This window comes from Abramis brama (genome assembly GCF_963993115.1).
Source record: "Abramis brama genome assembly, chromosome: 19".
Lineage (NCBI taxonomy): Eukaryota > Metazoa > Chordata > Actinopteri > Cypriniformes > Leuciscidae > Abramis > Abramis brama.
The window spans coordinates 20,508,292-20,530,623 of NC_139981.1; the positions used below are offsets into that span (position 1 = coordinate 20,508,292).

Genomic DNA, 22,332 nt, shown 5'->3' on the forward strand with positions numbered 1-22,332 from the left:
CCTTCACCAAAAGCAATACATACTTTTAGGGCATAGTATAAGTAGGCAAATTGGGACGCAGCATGTGTGTTTCTGCTTCGTTCTGCTTCATCTATCTGTTACCGTCAGTCCAGGCTTCGTGGATGGCGGCTTTTTGGCGAAATTTCTCTGCAAGATGGTCGAGTCTCTCCAGTCTGCGAATCTCGTTCAGTAGCCACTCTTCATAACCCTTCTCTGCTCCCTCAAGACCTCCCCAAGCATTGGAGATATCCTACACATGCAGACGATTCATTACTGACCAGTGTCACAAGTCAAATTATTAGAGTTGGATGCTCTAGAACTTTGGTTGATACTTAGTTAGTACTTGTGCTAAGTTCTCACCGAGACCATCTTCCCCTCTGAGGGCATGAACGCAGGCCGGTTACTGAGGCGGAGTTTGGTCTGCAGTGTGTTGAAGTTGATCTCCAGCTGACATTTCTCCTGAACTTTAGGCGGTTTGTGAAGTCGTCGGTAGTCCCGGAAATCCTCCAACTTCTGCTGCATGGCCTGCATGGTGTTCTCCGGAACGCGGTTCTCCAACCACGGGATGGTTCTGCGAATCCACTCCAATAGCTGAAGAGAGCAAGAGAGAGAGAGAGAAGAAAAAAAAGGGAGGAAACAACAAAAAGAGGGGGAAAAAAGAGGATCAAACACATTGGAAAAAGATGGGAGCAGACAGAATGAGATAAAGGAGGTAGAGAGAAAAAGAGATAATGAGATTGGGTTTTAAATATGGGATTTATTGTTTTTTTATTATGAATTAGATACAGGGCTCCCATATAATTTAAATAATACATTTCCATGACTTTTCCAGTCATTCTGAAATACAGGATATGGGTTTTATTTATTTATTTTATTTTATCTTAATTTTTTATGTATATACAGTATACAATTATTGTGGAATTATTACTTTATTTAGAGATTGCACTCACAAAAAGATTATCAAAGCTGATTAAATATTTTATAGCTGAGCATGAAATAATTCACATTCAATACAGACATTTCCAAGAACTTTTAAGATTGTATTAATTTTCATGGAACCGCCTGGCCTGGAAAGCGGTATTTTAAAATTCCCTGTTTTCCATGACCATAGGAACACTGTAGAGTAAATGTGCTAGATATTAGCTGAGTTTAAATGACTGAAACTTCTCACAGGCCCTAAATGAGCACAGGTTGAGACGACAGGATAGGAGAGATGAGGAGACGAGACGAGAGGAGGATGGGAGTGAAGAGGACAGAACATGAATGAGTGTGCTCACATCACTGGCTAGTTTCTCATAGTCTTCCATCAGTTGCTCGTTCTCCTGATTGACAGCCAGCACTTTGCAGATCCGATTGGCTGCTGTCTCGGCCTGAGGGGGTAAAGGACAGTGAATCTGCTTCTGTTTCTGTGGAAACCACATTAGCGCCATGGCAACGCTGTTGAGGTTTTGTGTGTTTAAGTGTGATGAGGTGCTCAAGTCAATTTACTACCGTTACCAAAAGCAATCAACCGCTACGTCAATATCACATAACCCTTCTGTGCATGTTTAATTATACATGTGTGTATTTTTGGAGGGGAGGGGGGGGCGGGGGTTAGGAAGTGAGTTGCAATTCTAAAAGCCAAAAAGGAAGAGGAGAAAACAATGATAAGCTCAGTTTATCGCTGTCAGTGACAGGCAGAGTTCATGGAGTGGCTCTCAACTATATGATCATCTTTTGAATGCTAATCTGAAACGTTACCCATGTTATGCTTTTTATTGGAAAATCAGCTGTGAAATACACAGCAGTTTCTGTTGAATAGTGCAAAAGTAAAGTTTTCATTTTTTTTAAAAAAATCAATAAAAACATGAACATCATACGCTCTTTCAGATTCTATTGTTCAGATGAAAAATAAAATAAAAAAGTAACTTTTTTTTACTAGGCTTATATTGATTTGCTATTTGTACTTTGTGTTGAAAATAAAATATAAAAAACATCATAGAAAGTGCTTTTTAAATGTTTTTAAATTTATATCGATTATGATTAAAATCCAAAAATTAAGCGATATTGTTTTGTACAACTAATACTGAACTGGTCATCAAAATATACAAATTCTGTCATCATCTACTCATGTCATTTCAAACCTGGATTTTTTGATTTGTTAGCTTTTTCCGCTGTGGAAAACAAATAGTCTGTGACGATCACCAAAACAATACAATTCTGTCTTTTCTAATTAAATTAGCTTGTTTTATCCTGATACACTTACTGGACAAAGTCATTTAGAACAATCCACACAATAACGGTACATGGGTGTGGATGTGGGTGTGTCAGAGGAAGTTTTGTTGAATACCGAACTGTTTGGTGGGTTTACAATCAGACTCGTGCCTTATAAGAGCAGACAGGATCTGAGTGTGCAGGGAACACACACCCAGCTTGTAAAAACTGTTTATCGAGGGATGTTAGTCATCAGTTCAGAAACGCTCACACCGAGTTGAGGAAACCCAGCTGGATGTGATGAATCAGCACAATGAAGTAGTAACTTTCACCCTGTCAGTGAGAAACATGCTGCCTCTGAATGAACTTTTGTGATTTTAGACTCAGTCTAAACTAATTCACAATTGTAAGTCTATATGAAGTGACTTAACACGTGAGAAGACCCACATGAAATCTGTATGCACAAAACAGAAAGCTCTGAAGACGTCCACAAAATGGGAAAATACATATGGCCTGCCCCTTGTTAATTCAATATTTTAGTAAATTTAGTATGTATGTTACATAGATTAAAGGTAACATCTAAATTGATTGGTTTCATACAAGCCAAAACTATTATTTATAAAATCATACTGAATCAATCTGACAACCTTAAAGCAAGTGATGCATTGTTTCTGCCAATCATGATATGTTTATGCCGCTTTTGTGCCACATTAAAAAGCGCAAACATATTATTTTGTGGTGTACGCTGCTTATGTGGCTTCTGGGCTTTGGGCTCATGAGTTTGCCTAAGTTGATTCAGATTCATGAATCTATATGAACTGACTCGGATTCTTGAGTCTGCCTAAACAGATTCACTGCGGTGAATTTTCTGGACCAACTCTTTACTGACAGAAGGAATTATGAACAATAAAGATTGATAAAGATGTTTGAATAGGAATGAACCGACTAACTGTCCAGTGATTTAAGCAGGACATCTATTTCAAAACTTATTCTAAAAATGTAAAGAAGTTTGATGGTTTCTATATGAGATACAGTGTGTGTGTGTGTACAGATTTGTGGAGAAACAGAGCTAGGTGTGTTATGTAATACTAGAGCAGGGTTGCCCGGGAAACAGCCAGAATTGACACAAAACCAAAGAAGGAAATAGAGAAATATCACAGCCAAACAAGAAATGAGAAAGAAGTCACAATGAAGTTTCAGAGCAGATGGGTTCTGACCCGTCGGTGACATCAGAGACTGACCTCACCATAATAGCCCTTGTGAAAAAGAAGTGCGCTTAATTGAATTTAATCACTTGTAGTGTACTTCAAATCTTAAAAAGATATTTTTAAAAACGTATTTTCAGATAATGTAATATGAATAAAAAAAGGCCACTTAAAATAAGTGAACTTGAACAATTTTCCCTAACACACTTAAGTACACTTTTAAAAAGTAAAATTAAGTGTTAGTTTGAAGTATGTGTTAACTAACATATTAACACAAATTAAAAATACATTCATATAATTTTAACTGTAGTGTGTTATTATATATTTAAAGTTAAGTTAAAAATTTCATAAGTTTAAAGTTTACCACTTCTTCATAACAAATTTGTAATTTCATTACATGACATACAATAGAATAGAAAGTTGTGTACATTCAGCAGCACACTTTAACCATATTTCAAAGACAATCAATAGAAGTCATTGTGAAATTATATATTAAGATGAATTTAAGTGGGTCTTAAATTGCATTTAATATGAATTTACACTATAATACATTTCCATTTAATTGCAACTCACATGCAATCAAGTGTCTGAAAATATTACATTCAGTTACAAAATATTCTTTTGAAAGTATATTATTTCCTTAAGAACTCTTTCTAAAGTATGCTGAAGTTTACTTCTTTTTCACAAGGAAGTTCGGTTCAGTGAAGAACAATATATCACATCTCTTTCAGTCTAGATTTGACTAGGATTTTGATGTGGAAGCTGATTGGCTGATGTCGGTCTGCGCTCACCTTCTGTTTGCCTGAGAAGGCATGGTAGTAACATGACACATACGTCATGATGGCCTTTTCATCGGGACGCAACGTACTAACGATATCTGCCCAGGGAAAGAGGGAGCGGGAACAGTGAGAGAAAAGGAGGTGGAGAGGAAGGGAGAGAAAAAAAAAGCACAGAGTAAAAGACTGCATAGATACAAAGACAAACGGGGCATAGTGCTACAGAAATGATACAAGGCATGAAGAGGTCTCCAGGAAGTCTCGTTGATGCCGTGAATGTTTGGGTATTTTTTTAGGAGACTGAAGTGGAGACACACTCATGCCTTCATCATAAGAATGAATGTCCTTCATGCAACAGGTGGAAAGACCCATGCAACTGTAGAAGGAGCATGAGCCCTGATGGGCGGAGCTTAGCACTGCAAAGAGTCAGAAAGAGGCAGACTGTTAGGAGTGTAGTCATGTTCACAAGAAACCACGACATCCAGTAATCACTGCTACTGGCGATCACGAAAACCAGTGAGCGGAAACAGAGTGAAGGGAGGGCCTTATTGGGTGAGTGTAGAAGTTCATGACATTGGGAGGGGGGTGCCCTGCGATACCTTCTGCGCCCCAGAGAAGGCATGGTAGAAGCTAGAAACGTAGGTCATGATGGCCTTCTCATCGGGACGAGCCGTACCAACAATATCTGCAGAGAAAGAAGGGGGTGATATTAAAGTAATAAGAGAAAAAAATGAATGATCAGAGCACATCACACACAGTCACATACTTCAGAGGCCCATACGAGGGGACTTCCTGTGTAAGGAAAGAGTCATTAATGTGAATGGAGATATGAAATCATCATAATCAGAGCCGGAACCAGGGCACATAAATCAGGAGGGCATTTATATGTGTGTGTGGACTGTGGAGGGGTATTCAGTGGCTGCCGAAATCATGTTCAGCCTTGGTGAAGGGCTGGATGCGTGCATTTGTAATCGCTTTCAAATGCGTGCTCGCTTTTCTCTTTCACGGCACAGTAACTCGTTTGGGGGGGGTTGGATGGCAAATACGGCCCTGATTATAATCAACCTAAAAAGAAACCAACTTCAAAATGCCTAACAAGTTTAAACAAGATTTGCATTTTCCTAGTGCTTTCAAGCAACAAAAGAATAATGGTAAAGTCTGAATTCAAATGTTGTTGCAAATCCTGCTGGTTTAATTAAGGCACCAAAGCAACATTATATTGCTTGTGGAAACACATAACAGCTGTTTAATTTCCAGATTTTATTACAAATGAAAAATATAATTTATTTATTACAATTAATATGATATATTCGAATAAATAAACAAATATTAAGAGGGTACTATATTAAATATATATCAGTAAAAATACTATAAATATTAAAAAAATATTTATCAGTATAAATAATTTTCTGGGACGTATAACAAAACATTGTTACATTTTTTAATTTTTTTTAGAGTGTATAGGGGCTTTATATTTAATTAGAAATAGCTGTGAGAAAGAAAAGACAATTCAGTATGCATATAGATGCAAGAAAGACCCATCTCAACTCAGTATGCACATATTATGACACCACCGGCGTATTGCATGCTAAACATTCTATGAATTTTATCTTTTTTTTTGTTGAAAAAGTATAACGCTCAAAAACAGCTAGAAACAGATAGCACACCTAAGCCTGAAATGATCAGCAAAACAAAGTTTAATTGCAGACTGCATGTTAAGTGGTTCGGGTTGAGAGATTAAAACAAACCTTAACCAGAATGTTTGATGAATATCAAGCACTGCAACAATCTCATCACGAAACATCACAGCCCATTATCCTAAAAATCCCTCTGAACGGGCTAAGTGTTAGGAAAAAAACCACAATCACACCTGCAGTAATGGGGTGTCATTCAACCTACACACATACCTGTGTGCCTCCTACAGCTCTATATTTAGACAGGTCTAACCTAGTTTCACCGTGAAATGGAACAGAAAGAAACTGTCCTCTAAATGTCTTACCTTCTGCATCCAGCATCTTAGGGATGTCCAGGTACTTCTCAGCGACATCAAAGGCGGTGTTCAGATTAGTCATTGGGTCATCCTGAGTGAAAGCAAACATCAAAACATGGGTCACTGTCTTTTATATTGCTGGTCTCTAAATATGGTCGGAGGTTCTCGTAATGCCTCACCTTGCGCAGTTTACCGTAATCAATGAGCTCTGGACGATGTCTGTGAATGAGTGCACAGAAGCCCAATCCATCCTTCCAACTGACAGAGACACAGACAAAGGTAATATATGATGTTGTGGCGCAGCGTTCAGTTGCAGTATCTCTGTCTTTTCCCATCATTCAGTCTGTTTCTCACTAATGCCTATTTCCTCTCTGCTCACCTGATGTGGAAATTCTGAATGTTGACGTTTTTGTAGGGAGCTGTTTTCCTTTGGCACCACAGCAGCAAGCCTTCTTTAGCTGAGGTCTCTGCGCACACACACACACACATCAAATGTAATCTCAGTAATGGAAAGACAATGTTGTCATTTAAATGACTCACACATTCCTGACATTGCGTGTGTTTTTAACAGTGAATATTCAAGAAATCCAAAAGAGCAGAACCGTATTTAATTATGCTAATTAATACATTAGTCATTCTGTTAACTCTCATGATATTCAATACACACAAATTAACTACCAACTGTCTTTTTCTTCAAGATCTAAAGTACCAACTGTGTGTGTGTGTGTGTGTGTGTGTGTGTGTGTGTATGTGTGATATATTTATATATACCCTCCACTGAGATGTCCTGGATGGCGAAGCGGAGGATAATGGTCCAGATCATCCCTAGAGTCATCTTAGCATTTCCATCAACAATCTCTGAGCAGAACAAACACACACACACACCAGCATCACATTTACTGTAACAGCTCAACATTAAGATCACTTTATAAACTAAAGCCATTTCAAAATCATAAACAGGTTATATAATTCAGATAATTCTGCATTTTATATATATATATATTATATATATATATATATATATATATATATACATATACATATACATATACATACATATACATACATATATATAAACCATAATTATATATATTTTTCTTCTTTTTTTTTTATTACGGTAATGATACAGTAAATTCCTTAGGTCCACAAAAAATTGCTTCATCTACTTTAAATAATTATTGTTAATTTTTTTCTTTTGATTTTCTGAGTGACCAAGACATATTCTTGACAGATTTTGTAAAAATCACCCATAAATGGCTGTCTGCTCTCCTTTGAAAATTCCTCAGGCATCCCTCTACCATCACAACTCCACCAAATAATTCTATTATATCTTAAATATTATACAACCTTTAATAATTAAGACTGTAAAGTGAGAAGGCTGTGCATATTAGTGAGTGTCTAGAAGGGTTTTAGAGCCTAAAGTGCAGGAGAACAGCTCTGCCAGATTGTTTACTTTGATATGATTAACTTGAGTTAAACTATCTTATACTTTTAAATACAAAACTGCTGAAAATGTCCCCAAAAGCTGCATTTTGGAGACATTCTCAAAAGGAAAAATGGTTTATAAAGCATAATAATATTAAGTCTGTATTCACTTTTAAATATACAAAAAGTTGTATTTTAATTATTTGTTTTTATTATTGTTTTTACACACAGTTGTATATGGGAAGTCCCATTTAAATATCTAGGTAAACATGCGTATCCCCTCCATCTTCTTAGGCTAATCTCATAATACACTCTACACACATCCCAGTATGTGCTTGTGTGTATGTGTATCCCAGCTTTACCAGACAAACACACACACACACACACACACACACACACACACACACACACACACACACACACAAACTGGTAACAGTATGTAACCAAGACAAAGGCTTTGGTAAATGGCTAATCTGTCTGGAATGCCACTCTGGATTAAAAATAGAGAGAGAGAGAGCGTGTAACAGGAAAAACACACACATTTTCATATAGATCTAATATATGTCAGGTATGTACTGCATGTCTAACCTATTTAACTGTATTGGAAGGGAAGGGGGAGGGACTTCATGTGACATGAGATATAAGCACATATCACATACAGGCAGATCGTCTGATTGCCATTGATCCCACATTCTGAACCCATGACCCTGGAAGCCTGCAGAATATAGGTCACTGCTGGAGGGGGGGGGGACCTACCCTCTGCTCCGATAGAAACCAGTTTGACTCCTTTGCTGGCGATGAAGTCCAGAGCTTTATTCACATTGGAGATCTTATGGACTCTCATTTTTCCTCTTTCTGGTTTGGCCAAACGTTCCCCTACAGAGAAAGACGGTTTAAATATCCTGAATCATAATATTACATCACGCACAACATCACACTGCCCTCAGATGACCAAAACAGGTACACAATTACTTTTATTTCACACTTATTCCAGACAGTAATCAACAAGCTTGTAGTATGCAAATTCTATTTTAAGAAAAAAAAAGCCTTTTAATGCATTTTATTATTTTTGTATGCAAATTCATATGAATAGAGAGAAATTATCTCTCTCTGCTAATGCTAGAAATTATACAGGGAACACTCTGTAACTAATTTTCATAATCTTAATCTCAATTTATTTATAAAGCACAATAAAACAACAGCAGTTGATCATTGTGCTTGAACATTGTCAATTAAAAAGCTAGAATGCGCACAACAGTATGACAGTAAAACGCAACATAAACACATAATTGAAGCTTAAACTAGCCCCATCTGACTCAAAGATTATAAGCCTTCTCAAAGCCTTCTTAGTTTTGCTTTAAAAAATGATTCTATCAAGATTATTCTGATAGAAAGTGGTAGGCTGTTTTAGGGCCGGCTATGGCAAAAGCCCGGCCACTACTTTTCTTCAGCCTGGACTTAGGGGCCCTTTGGCCCTGTTTACACCTGGTATTAAGATGCGTTTCGGTCGATGGGATCACAAGTGGATGACGCTAAATAAAAGTGAAAAATACGGTTTACACGGGGGGTCTAAAACGTTTTGAGCTCATCCACTTCCGACCACTTTTAAAGGTTGCCGGAAACACATTTGACTCGATTGCTTTCATAGCGTCGACGCTCATGTGGTTGAATATGTTTGAACAGCCACAAAAGACCGTCTACTTTCCGCCTACTGACCTTATTATTAGCTTTGTTGGCTGAAGACCCAAGTTTGGTTTGAAGACAGAAAAAAACGCACCAAGGACAATGTTTTCTCACCATTCCTGATGCTCTCCATATATTTTTTTCCGTCATCTCCAGTCGCGTTCATATGTAAATTATTTCGAAAGATCTGAAAAAAAACCATACATTTCCCAACCCATAGACCCTCCCCTCAAAGAAATCAGGACAGAAGTGTTTTGAAAGTGGACAAAAGAGGTGTAAATGGGAATGTGTCTGCCTCGTCTACTTGTGATCCGATCGACTAAAACGCATCTTAATTAATACCAGGTGTAAACAGTGCCTTTGATAATATCAAAGAAGATACAAGCTTTCAAAGGTGGGGGGGAAGGTTCAAGGTGGAACTGCGTTGAGAGGTCACTGACCTGAGATGACCTCTAGGAGCAGCATGAGTTTGAGTCCATCTCTAAAATCCTCCTCAATGTTGTCGATCTGCGTCCCCGCCTTCCGTAAATGAGAATTGCACCATGCAGTAAACGTCTGAAAAAGAGTGGTTTAAAAGTTGAGAAGAGAAATAAAACCAAAACACAATGCAAAATTAAATGCAACAAATGCCTTTAATGTGCAAATAAGACTAGGCAGAAATACTGGAAACCAAAGAAAAAAACAGCATTAAATATGAAAATACAAAATAGTCACTTAAAATATTATTCACACTTTACAAAATCTATTAAACATCAAAAGGTAAATGATATTGAAAACGGTTATTCATTTTATTTTAGTTATTTGTTGTTTTATGGGTCAAATAATTTTCTAATTCTCATATAAAAAATGATGATGTCCACAATAAAACAATAATATTGTTTTTAATTGTCAATTTTTTCATAATTTCTTCCACTCTCACCATCTAAAAACACCATGTTTTGCTGCTGTCCCTTTAAAACTATCACTGTATGTAAACATCCACTTCACACATGAAATAAGAAAAAGGTTCAAGAGGTTCACAAGATTGTTAAGATCAGACTGATAGGATCAGTGACATTGTTGAAAATAAACTTTTTCTAATGTTGGGCCCCTACAGAAGAATTTGCAGAGTGGCAGGTGCTACACAAAGCCTGAAAAAGCACAAGAAAGTCATGAATCCAGTTTATTTATTTCATACACCTGTGTTATACATGCACTTGAATACTTTGGTAATTCTGTAATCATTTACAACCATGCCCGATTGAGACAGCAAGAGAGAGAGAGTTAAGGAGGGTGAGCGCTCTACAGGGGTTGTCATGGCAGCGCTGAGTATCTGTGGCTTCAGGATTCTTCGGTATGTTAGCGAGCTGATGAGAAACAGCTGTGGAGCAGAACAGAAGCTAAACACACTCACACACTAATACGACTGATGTGCCACTTAACAGAATCAGAGACCCTTCAAGTTTATGCACGTAAAAGCAGGAGATTGTTCCAACTTTAAGAGGTGAGGAGAAAATGCTAGATCTGGACTGCTAGACAGGACGGCTACATGATGGGATGCAGCCGATCCCCAAGGGTGAGCGCACACACACAAGAGCCACGACTGCCGCTACAATATTCCAGCAACTGTAATGCAAATCAAAATGTGGAAGACAAAAAACTATGAATAACTAACAAACTTATTAATAATACAACTTGAAACAATTGAAGATAGGATGAGCTACCACAGGTTTCTGTAAGTGATGTGACAAAAGTGAAAGTGCACACTTTAGCAAAACGACACGTTTTCAAAATCAACTGTGTAAGCGACTAGTCGACTAATCGTTTTTTAAGGAAGTCCAGTGTAATTAGGCTGACTGGTTTTCTTATGGGGGTGTTTACATAAGACGTGCTCTTCTGTTCAAGAGCAAAGTGTGTCGCACGGCATGCGTCCTGAAAAAGTGCAGCCAAAGAATTTCGATCGCCCCCTGGTGGCTGACTGCAGCATAGGTCTTTAACCCCGCCCTCTCCATGTAATCGAATGGGACGTGAATCAAACAAAAAAATCCAGTTACACTTAAAAAAAAAAAATTGTCATTTTAGGTAGTTCATCACGCAAATGTTTGTTTTCCCAATACAGTTGGGGTTTTTTTGTACAAAAATGGGGTGTAACGTCATTATTGACATCTGTCCTCCAAGCTGTCCTTGGAGTGGGAGAGTGGGCGGGACCTTGATACAGTGTGTGTGTGTGTGTGTGTGTGTGTGTGTGTGTGTGTGTGTGTGTGTGTAAACAAAAATATACAGAACATAAGCATTTAAACACAAGCAAATGAAAAAAAAAAAAAAAAGACGCTAATAAAGCAGGCCGCGCCAAATATGTACAGAATGTACATACACACTCGATTTGGCGTATGGTTATCATGTTTATATTGTTTCACATGTTGAGAAAAACTAAAATATCCACATGCTCGGGTGAAAGTTGGCTCCTTTGGCTCCTTCCATCTTAAGATATGATGTCTTGTTTTCAGTGAAATTGATCAAAATGAATTGAGTTTATGATTAAAACAAATGTCTGCCAATTGGCTTAGAAAAAAATTATTTAAAGGGAAGTTATCATAACTCATTGACATATTTGTTCTTGTTTTAAGCATAAACTGCGTAAAAAATTTTTTGCCATAATTTCGAGATTAAAAACACGTGGCATTCTACGTCCTCGGACTCGAAATTACGCCTTTCCATGGCAACACCTAAATAAATCTGCAGCTATCACATGGTACAAGTCGGAGTTTATAAGTTGTAATTAAAAGTTAAAAGTCGGTATCTCATAATTACAGTAATTACTTCATGCGTGCTTATAGGATTATCATGGATTCACTGTATTTACAGCCAGCGAACCAACATGTAGCAAAATTAGGGGGGAAAAAGTATTTTTATTGTTTTAATAATTATTACAGATCGAATATTCAACTATTCGTGCACACCTCTATCAAAAATACTGTTTTCTATTTTTAATACATTTTAAAAATTAATTTATTCCTGTAATGTCAATGCTAAATTTTCAGCATCATTACTTATCTTCAGTGTGACATGATCCGTCAGAAATCATTCTAATATGCTGATTTGCTGCTCAACCTAAGAGACATTTATTATTATTACTATTATTATTATTATTATTACTTGTAAACATCACCAGTTTTCAGGATTATTTGATGAATAGAAGATTCAAAGAACAGCATTTATTTGAAAATCTTTTGCAACATTATAATTGCCTTTACTGTCACTTTTAATCAGTTTAATGCATCCTTGCTGAACAAAACAAAAAGACGCATTCAAACACGCACATGTATAAAGATATGCATGGCCATGCAAATGTATGCATGTAAATACAGTCAGACAGGCAGCAGGTCTCTGCTCACTCAGCAGGAATGCTTCTAGATTTCCTCACACCTAGACCACAAATATTTCTTCATTATAGCTCTTTTTAACCCCATATTTACTCCTCTATTCACTCCTTCTCTTTCTTTCTTTTCCTGCTCTCTCTCTTCCTCGCTCTGGTGTGAAATACAGCACAGCTCGGTTCATCGTCATGGGGTTGCCATAGCAACTACAAATGCCAGAAAACCAACAAACAATTAGTCGCCCTGAGACACACACATACACACAAACAAACTCCCCCATTAGCCAAGCAAATCACTTGTTTATTTACTGCTATAGAGAGTAAACTCTTTTTATAGATCCACCTTCAAAATTTCTCACATGCATGGCATATGGTGGCTCCTGTGGGCACTCAAAAATCTCTACATATCAGAGCAAAAACCAAGAGGCATCTGCAAACAAATGATACTAGATCTTTTCTCAGAGCTAACTGTACTTTTCCAAGACATCTTTTTAATTTCTTAAAAAAAAACAAATTAAAATGAGGTGTCCTAGAAGAGAAACCACAGTTGTAGTTCATCACATTACAGAGATAGTTTACCCAAAACTGGAAAAATTACATCTACATTACCTTTGCACCCACTTAAAAAGTTCTTAACCTGAACATCCACTTTTAATACCGTGCATTATATTGCTATGTCTAAATTAACTTTTTATTTTTTATTTATTGAAACAAAATAGAATAGAAATTTTGTTTATTATTATTTAATAATGGCTTCTTTGATAAACTTAATATTTAAATGATAGTCTAATATAATATTTTATAATTATTATTTCCATGTTATGTCAGATAATATATAAAAATGACCAGTTTTTCAGTATCAGCTGGAACTTTAATATCAGTACATCCCTAACCCATTGCATTGACATTCATTCATTTCATTCTCAGTGTGAGAAGCAGAGAAAAACAACAGGAATGAAGCTTCTCACACTCGCATCAGCTCTGCCTCAGGTGTGCACGTGTGACAGCTGTTACCTGTTTAAACAAAATGCTGACCGCACACACACAGACAATGACATCATCCCCATTCAACAGATGAAATGCCTGTGTGTTTCTCTGTTTATCTTTATCATTAGTGGTGTTTGATAGGGCATTCATTTGAATATAAACCTCTAACCCTGATAATTGAACGGTGTCACACCAGCATAAATAGGTTTGTCAACTGTGACGGTACTACTGGTACCGGTCTGTCCTAAAAAAAAAAGAAAAGCATTTTACTAAAGTTCAAGTAAATTTAATTGTTAAATAATAAAATAAAAATGCATGACTGCAAATCCATTAAAATGTTTACAACTGCAAACAACTAATGAATTGTGAATCTTATCGCAACATGTTTATTATGATGCATAAATCTCAATTTTAACAATGAAAAGTAATATACAGACAGTGACGCATGTGCAATAATGTGCATAGTTCTGATCTACTGTCTTAACATAATTTAACTTATTTTTTATCATGATATGGTTAGTTTCAATTAAAGGGTTAGTTCACCCAAAAATGAAAATTCTGTCAGTAATTACTCACCCTCATGTTGTTCCAACCCCGTAAGACCTTCGTTCATCTTCGGAACACAAGTTAAGATATTTTTTATTAAATCTGAGAGCTGTCTCACTCCTCCATAGGCTTCTAAAGACGTTAAAGATGTTGTACGTCACACACATGACCAGCGTCGGCCAATAATGAGCCTACGTGGTGACGTGCAACACAGAAGCGCTGCGCTATTACACTACGTGAAAAAACTCGAGGCCCAGAGAGAAGGAAATGAATAGTGGAATAAAGTCGTTATTTTTGTTTTGTTTTTGTGCACAAAAAGTATTCTCGTCGCTTTATAAACTTAAGATTGAGCCACTGTAATCACTTGGACTATATTAACGATGTCTTTAATGCATTTTCTGGGCCAGCAAGTTATAATGTCTTAGAAGCCTATGGAGGCGTGAGCCAGCTCTTAGATTTAATCAAAAATATCTTAATTTGTGTTCCGAAGATGAACGAAGGTCTTACGGGGTTGGAACAACATGAGGGTGAGTAATTACTGACAGAATTTTCATTTTTGGGTGAACTAACCCTTTAATATCGAAGGCTATATGCTTAATATGTAGCACTGTTTGACACATTTTGAATCAGGGGTCTCTAATGCTATATGTCTCTATTGCCTAAGGGGTCCTTGCCCTGAAAAACGTTGAAGACCCCTGCTCTAGCTCTACACCGCAAAGTTTCTGTGGCAACCGTATTTAAATGCGCGATTGAATTGGAAACTGCAATGACTGACAGTCAGTGCATTCAATACAAACACCCTAATAATGCGATTATAATGGGATTTTGGCAATATTGCGATTAAACTTTACCTCATTTAAATGCAATACTTCATTCAAACTAATGCGGTGAAGCTCATAATCGTAGTAACCATTTTTGCATTAAACTATGTGGCGTACGCCAATTTTAATCGTAATAAACAGGCATGTAAACTGTTGTGCCGAATTCTGACCCCCGCCAAATTATTACCCCCCTAGTGTTGGTAGGTTTAGGATTAGTTGTGTGGGAGGGGTTAGGATTAGAGGTGGGGTTAGGATTAGGCAATCAGGTAGCGACTTCAATGAGGGGGGGAATAATTTGGCAGGTAGTCGAATTTCGGCACAACACCGGTAACATGCATACTGTATGCCTATCTGAGTGTGGTATATTAACCGCACTTATTAGCGAATAATCAGAATAATGAAAATTGCATAAACTGGAGTGAAGAGTATTGCTCGTGTTATGTAAACATCTTACTGCGATTAAGACCTTACTCTGATTATTAGAAATAATCGCATTATTGGAGCACATGTAAACGTAGTCAGTGATAACCAACAGATGAGAGAAATATTGGACACTTTTTTTAATTCAACAGTTTTTGCTCTTGTACCGAAAGTGGTACAGAGAAAAACCGCAAACTTTTACTGGTGTTGGCACCAACTACTGAAATGTTGGTGCCGTCACAACCCCATGCGCAAATGTAAAAATCTACTTTAGTTTCCATCTGTTTCTCCCTCACCCTATCTGTCTATTAGTGGGCTGTTTGTTGGTGTCTGCTGGCTTTCTCCTCCAGACAGGAAGTGCTGATCAGCCCCAGAGACGCGCGGCCCACTGTCTCGCTTCCACACGCATTCCACATTAGCCACCCCCCCCACACACACACTACACCCTCCTAAGGTGAGCCTGTCTCTTATTTTCATGTTTCCAGACACACAGTTTAATGGCTCATTAATAATCCTATCAACAGAGCCAGAGGCTTCAATCACTTAGAGCTAAACGCTGACTCGCTCGGATCACTGCTTTTACGTTAATTAAAGTTCCAAAGTTTATGTGCACATCTCCTCATAGCAATGTTTCATTATCTACACAGGTCATATATGAGGAACAATAAGGCCTGGTTCTTGGTAACTGTCAGATAGTCCTCAGGAACAAAGTACTTGTTTTGAGCGCACCATCAGGTTAGGAGCGGCATGAGATAATTTGCATGAATAGCTTGACTTTCACCAAGATAAAAAGACTGAATTGACATATTTGACTTTGCAAACTGCAGAGCCGCTGGAGGACCAAACACAGTCAATAAAAGAAACTTTTTAAGAATACGCACACACACACACACACACACATTAATAAACTGTATCCCCACAGCATCTTGGTCTGGCTCGAGCAGACACACACACACACACACACAAAGTCCCAGTAAATGAGGTGGCAGTATTCTACACTATTCTAGCTCTATTCAAGCTGTTCTTTCATTGGCTGAAAGAGCACAGCGAGGGATTAAGTACCTCATCACGTCCTCACATCAAACTCCAGGACAGGAAATGGCAGAAAAAGTGTCATGAACGTCATTGTGGTGGGGACAGCTGTGTGTGTGTGTGTGTTCACAGACATGCTGGTTATGATGTCATGAAGTAGTGATGGATTATCTAATGTAATGTAATTAGGTTCTGCATGAAAAATGTACATAATCTTACTGTTTTGAATAAAGTTATACACTTTCTGTTCTGGGACTTTTTTTCAATCTGCCCTATAATTTTTTAATAAAACACAACTGAACACATTTGTTCGCATTGTTTTACTAGAATAGATAGTAAACTGTAGAAAAGCAATAAATTGGGAGTCTGCATCGGAGAGATGTTGGGTAACCACCATAAACACTGGCAAGGGCAAGTCCACACCAATAATCAGATATTGCCACATTACCCACCATCCCCCCAAAATTGGTTAGGACCCCACAATCTTCAAGACAGCCTGTGATTGCCGCCATACGCTGATTTCACGCAGCCGTTATTTTGAAATCGAAAGCAAGGCTCCGGTGGGAAGAAAACCGGAAGTGTCGCCTTTAATCACAGGAGAGTCGTGAATGCGATGGCGTATTGTTGTGTTTAATGATGTTGTGTCAATTCTAAAACTGTACATACATTTCTTTCATACTTTAGACTATATACAGTGAAATTCATTTATAAATAAAATATTTTTTTTATATATAATTCAGAAAGTAAAAAAAGAAGCAGGAATGAACTATATATATATATATATACACATCCTATATTGGATATTAACAGCTTCAGGTTGGTAGTCCAAGGTATTGTTGTTTATCTTTACTTCCGGGGTTCTTCCCACCGGAGCCTCACTTTCGATTTCAAAATGGCGGCTGCGTGAAATCAGCGTATAGCTTTCTACCGCTGATAACAACCACATTGAAATGTAGAGCATTAAAAAATAATTTCTAACGCAGTATCGTCATTCGGTACAGCAACAGACTGGCTAAATGAAAGCTTCTGCTCAAGAATTGAAAATGCCAGCTTTCATTAAGTGGTTGGGACAAAATGAGGCATGCAATGTCGCCTAAGGACATCACGTGTTATATGCAGGCCTACATGGCATCTGTGCCCGCAGAACTCCACGTAATTGAAGCAGCTGCCATTCACAAAGTTTTACACATACCCTGCTGCTCACGTGTTGGTTTATTAGATATACTGGCTAATTTTATTATGCTTTCAGCTACCAATAAGAGCGCAGTACTCGCATTTTACCATGTTTCATGGAATGCTGCAGATTTTCTGTAAAAATCTGCATGAACAACGTGTAACACGTAGTTATTCATGTATGTCAGTATGTCAGTAACTCCACAGAGAAATAAAATCTCTTCTTAGATCTGCAACAGATTTCAGGGAACTCACCTCAAACCAGCTAAAAAAAAAAAAGCCTCTGTATCCCCTTGGGATCCTCAACTTACCCCCTCTAATAGAGGTGGAGAGAAAGAGAACGAGTGAGACACAGAGAAAAACAGAGGATTGATTGCGACAAGCAGACCTACTTTAATTCTTTAAACTGAAAAAGCCAGAGGAGGCTTGCCTACATTAACCCTTTACCACCCTAAAGACACACACCAAGAAAATATACAATGCAGATTGTCAGATATAGATCTCCGAACCCAATGATATGTGACTGATTCAGATTCACTGAACCAGAGCTGAACCTTTTCCTGTTTCTGAAGATCTACATCTTTCTTATCAGAGCAGTCAAGACTTATAAGAGCAGTCAAGAACCATATAAAACCTGCCCAAGGCAGACACTTAAAAATAACCCACTACTTCAATCCACACACTGCACGGCACTGAAAGACAAATTTAGCCTTTTCAGTACAAAATTCTGATTTTCACATTTTTTAAAGGAAACTCACTAACATAATGCTAGGATGTATTGGCTTGTTGCTAGGGAGCTGCTAAGTGGTTGCTAGGGTGTTCTGGGTGGTTGTAAGTCTCTGACATTTTGATCCCCTATATACTTAACAAGCAATTTATTTGAACGTATGAAAATAATAATGATACAAAAAAAAAAAAATTGTTGACACCTGATTATGTGAGTCTCAACCTTTACCAAAATACAGTGTTTTGGCAAATGCCTGTGGTAAAACTTCTGATGGACATGGCCACAAATTAGGGATGCACCGAAATGAAACTTCTGGTCCGAAACAGAAAATTCTGAAGTACACTTGGCCGAAAACCCAAACTGAAAATGCTTTTTAAAGCATGAGTGGAGCGTTCGCGTGGGCCGTGAGCAACTGACCCCAAACTTGTGAACAGTAGTGTAAATGTAAACAGAACATTCACTGAAACCTAACAGAACTCTCTCGTGGCAATACAAAATTAACTGTGGCAACTGAAGACTTCTCCGATTGGCTTAAAAAGCGACAGAATGGGACACGTGAACAAAACAATGAAAGTCTGAACTCACAGATGGGGCCGAGCAAAAAGGAGAGAGTTCATAAGGTCTCGCTGCCGTTTTAAACTGAATCACCTCACACCTGCCCGGCCCGAGGGTCTTTCTTCCCCTCAAGTTGCAGAAAAACTCTTACAGACCTGCACAGATGTTATTGGACAGGAAAATGTGTTTCTGATTCTATCGGTTAAGTCTGAACTTGCTGAAATACTTTAACCCATAAACATAAACAGCAGCCAATCAGATGTTTTCTCACATGCATTCACTTTCTCAACGCAAATTCACTCCAGATTTGACTTATTCCGTATGTCTTTTACGACTACGAGACCTGCCCTCTATACCTGCAGTGTGTGTGTGTGTGTGTGTGTGTGTGTGTGTGTGTGTGTGAGTGTGTTTGCAGAACAGACTTTACTTCACTTCTCTACTGACCTTTCAGCCCTGTCAGAAAGCGGAACAATAACCAATTTATCTGACACACACACAAACACACATCATTAAAGTCACAGAGGGTGTTTAATGGGCAGTATGGAGCAGACGTGTGTGTGTGTGTGTGTGTGTTATTAATGAGTGTCGGAAATGGAAATGATGCTCTAACACAATGTAGTGCTTATATCACGAGACGGAAAAAACTCTTCAGGGCTTTTTCTAGTTGTGTCTCTCAATTCCATCTGACCCACCACACAAACACACACAAACACACACATACACACCACTATGACATATATAACGGTTAATGTAGCACAAAAAAAATAATAATAATCTAAATATGATGATCCTGCACTGGCTACTGATGAAAAACTTATTTTTAATTTCTCTCTTAACACTCAGTTAAGTAGAAACAGCGTGTCAGGGCTGGTGTAAACGGTTGACACATGGTTTTGTCATGGGTTTATGGTTGCAGGAGCTGAAGTGAAGGACTCTGCCCGCATACCTGAGCATGAGTCTTTCCCGCCGGTAGCTGATGACATCATTCAGGAGTCTACAAGCTTTCGAGGAAGGAAAAAAAAGTAACCCGGGAAAGTTTTCCAGCAGCCATGTACGGGGTCTGTTATTACCATTTTTGGGCAGACTCGCTCCCTGACAAGCCCAGCCCAAACCGCAGCAGATTCCAGCACTCGTTCTTTTTTCCTCCCCGTTTTCCAAACGGGAAGAAAGGAGTGTGGGAGCGACAAATGTTACTCATATTTCAAATAGTTTTTAGACTTCTGTGCAGAAAATCACATCCTAGAGATTTTTCATAAACACTCCCCTCCCCCAACTAATGGTCCTACCGGAATCCGTTAACGGAGCTGGGCCTAGAATTGGCAACCGAGAGCCGGTTCTTAATCAGGACCGTTAAACATACCGGAACTAAGCGATTTTCGTGACTTTCGGCTCTGTTAACGGTGCATTCTTCTGCCGATGAGCACTGAACACTGTATTAAAATACTCTGACAGTGTCTGCTAGCAACGAAGTTACTGTTCATCACCGCTAATGATTCTACAAAGTAATCCGTATAACGTTAAACCCCGAACGAACGACTCTTATGAACCGGTTCCTTAAGTGAATCTAAAACACACGGCGAAGTTCGATTACAAGCAACTCCAATAAACAAATCATGTAAGTGAATCAAAAAGACTTGTGAATCACTATGAAAGGTTCCAAAATTAATCTGACGAATTTGAACCGCAAATTATTACTTTCGTCGTGGTCAACGCGAAAGTGAATCAAAACCTGCATTATGCTGTACTTGTGAGACTTAATCAATGCAGTTACTGACTAGTTGTCCTTATGGCAGCGTGTAGTTAAAAGCCATATTATACTATCTGTTTTATATAGAAAAATACATTTAAAAACGGGGTAAACAGAGTACCTTTTGCTAAATTTAAGTTATTTGTTATATCTGTTCAGTTGTAATCTGAAATTACCTCATCATTTGATTTGTCAACAGACTGCCGAAGAAAGTAAATGCTATAAGAATTGCATGTTTTTTTTATAAGATAACGTTACTTCCTCAAAAACACTAGAATCGTTAGAGAACTGAAATCGTTAATGGGAATCGGAACCAGAATGACTCTCATCTCTATATTGGTCACACGTTAAACCCCCGTAAATAAAGTGAGCTCGTGCTCTCTGCGCGCGCAGCAGATCATATGAGCCGCATCCACGAGCAAAGGCTGCTGTCTGTCGCGGGCGACGGACATCTGTTGCGCGCGGTGAAGAGGATCGGTGGGCGCACGGTGTCCGGTGATCAGGGTCCGGCCGGGGGTGGGCCGTCAAATCGCTCAAATGAATGGACAGACAGAATGCTGAATAGGAATATGCGCAATCCCGCAACAGATGTTCCTCAAGTTTCTTATAATGAAGACTATACAGAGTACCGAACAAGTTTTTGATGCTCTATACTCGCTTGGTTTGAGACAAACAAAATAAACAAATTCATGCATGCGTCGCCATGCAAAGCCTGTTTCACCAGCAGCCCACAACTCAATGACTCGGATTCCGGACGGGGCCTTTAAATCTCCGCATTTCGGGCATGGTATTTTTTTCTGCTGGTTTGCAGAAAGTCCCATTGCATCTTAAACCGGTGGTATGGAGAGATTATAGCGCGTAACGTTACCTTTCGCTGCTGTTTCTCCCAGGCGGGGTCAAGCAGCATATCCCGATCCCAGTCATCTTCCTGGGGCATGTAGTCGTTCTCTCCTCCATCATATTGATGATGATGATGTTGTTGGTGGTGGTGATCCATTCTGAACTGCTGTTCCCGTCTCTCTCTCCAGTCCTCCGGTCTCTCTCTCCCTCTCTGTCTCTCTCTCTCTGTCTCTCTCTCTCCCACAGAGCGCTGCAGTAAACACTCCTGTGCGCACTTTAAACGATGGGCACGAAACTAACGTCGCTGCCTCGTTTTCCCTGCACCGTTCACTCTCCCCAAAGTCCGTGCCTCCTTGTCTTTCTCGTTCTGTCCGTTTTTTCACGGCCGCTATCCAGAGTGGCGAGTAGGCAGAACCTCCAGCACGAGCATCGGCAGCAAAAACTTCACAGTAACGGGAAAAAAATAAAAAGAGACGCAGGGCGTCTGATTGGCTACTAAGCAAACCTTTAAAGCCCGCCCACTTGAAAGGCTTGGTGGTGATTAGTTAATATGGTTGTCCGTTAATGGATTTGGTGTAGGTTGTCTGCATCGGCGTAGGTATTAGAAAAGCTTTTAGGTAGGTTTGTGCCACTGGAATTAATTGCAGGATGAATTTATGTTTGAGTTTATTTATTTAAAGTTTAATAAATCATTGTATTCAATTTCTTAAAACTCCTTTAATGTTTTCTCTATGCCCTCCAGCCAGGTGACCACACCCTGTTTTATCTCACCGTGTCTCAGGTAACAGTGCTCGTGGAAAGTGGTGGAAAGTGGTGGGGGATACTACATCTTAAGACAGCTCACATATTGTCTAATA

At 38.6% G+C, this 22,332-nt stretch overlaps 1 protein-coding gene across 4 annotated transcripts in view; it reads right to left on the bottom strand.

Moving 5' to 3' along the window:
- Positions 1–21,957, bottom strand: part of actn1 (actinin, alpha 1) — a 34,470-nt gene extending 12,513 nt beyond the window's left edge. For 3 of the 4 annotated variants that reach the window (XM_084092595.1, XM_084092594.1, XM_084092593.1), the window contains exons 1-11: positions 21,504–21,957; positions 9,713–9,827; positions 8,346–8,465; positions 6,936–7,022; positions 6,544–6,631; positions 6,344–6,422; positions 6,174–6,255; positions 4,774–4,859; positions 1,278–1,370; positions 361–591; positions 103–250 (exon numbers count right to left, since the gene is read on the bottom strand). In XM_084092595.1, coding sequence (XP_083948721.1) covers positions 103–250; positions 361–591; positions 1,278–1,370; positions 4,774–4,859; positions 6,174–6,255; positions 6,344–6,422; positions 6,544–6,631; positions 6,936–7,022; positions 8,346–8,465; positions 9,713–9,827; positions 21,504–21,632 — 1,258 coding nt within the window. In that variant the 5' untranslated portion in view covers positions 21,633–21,957. Of the gene's footprint in view, positions 1–102; positions 251–360; positions 592–1,277; positions 1,371–4,189; positions 4,276–4,773; positions 4,860–6,173; positions 6,256–6,343; positions 6,423–6,543; positions 6,632–6,935; positions 7,023–8,345; positions 8,466–9,712; positions 9,828–21,503 lie in introns of all 4 variants that reach the window. The other variant, XM_084092596.1, reaches the window with a different exon arrangement.
- Between the last annotated feature and the right edge of the window lie 375 nt (positions 21,958–22,332).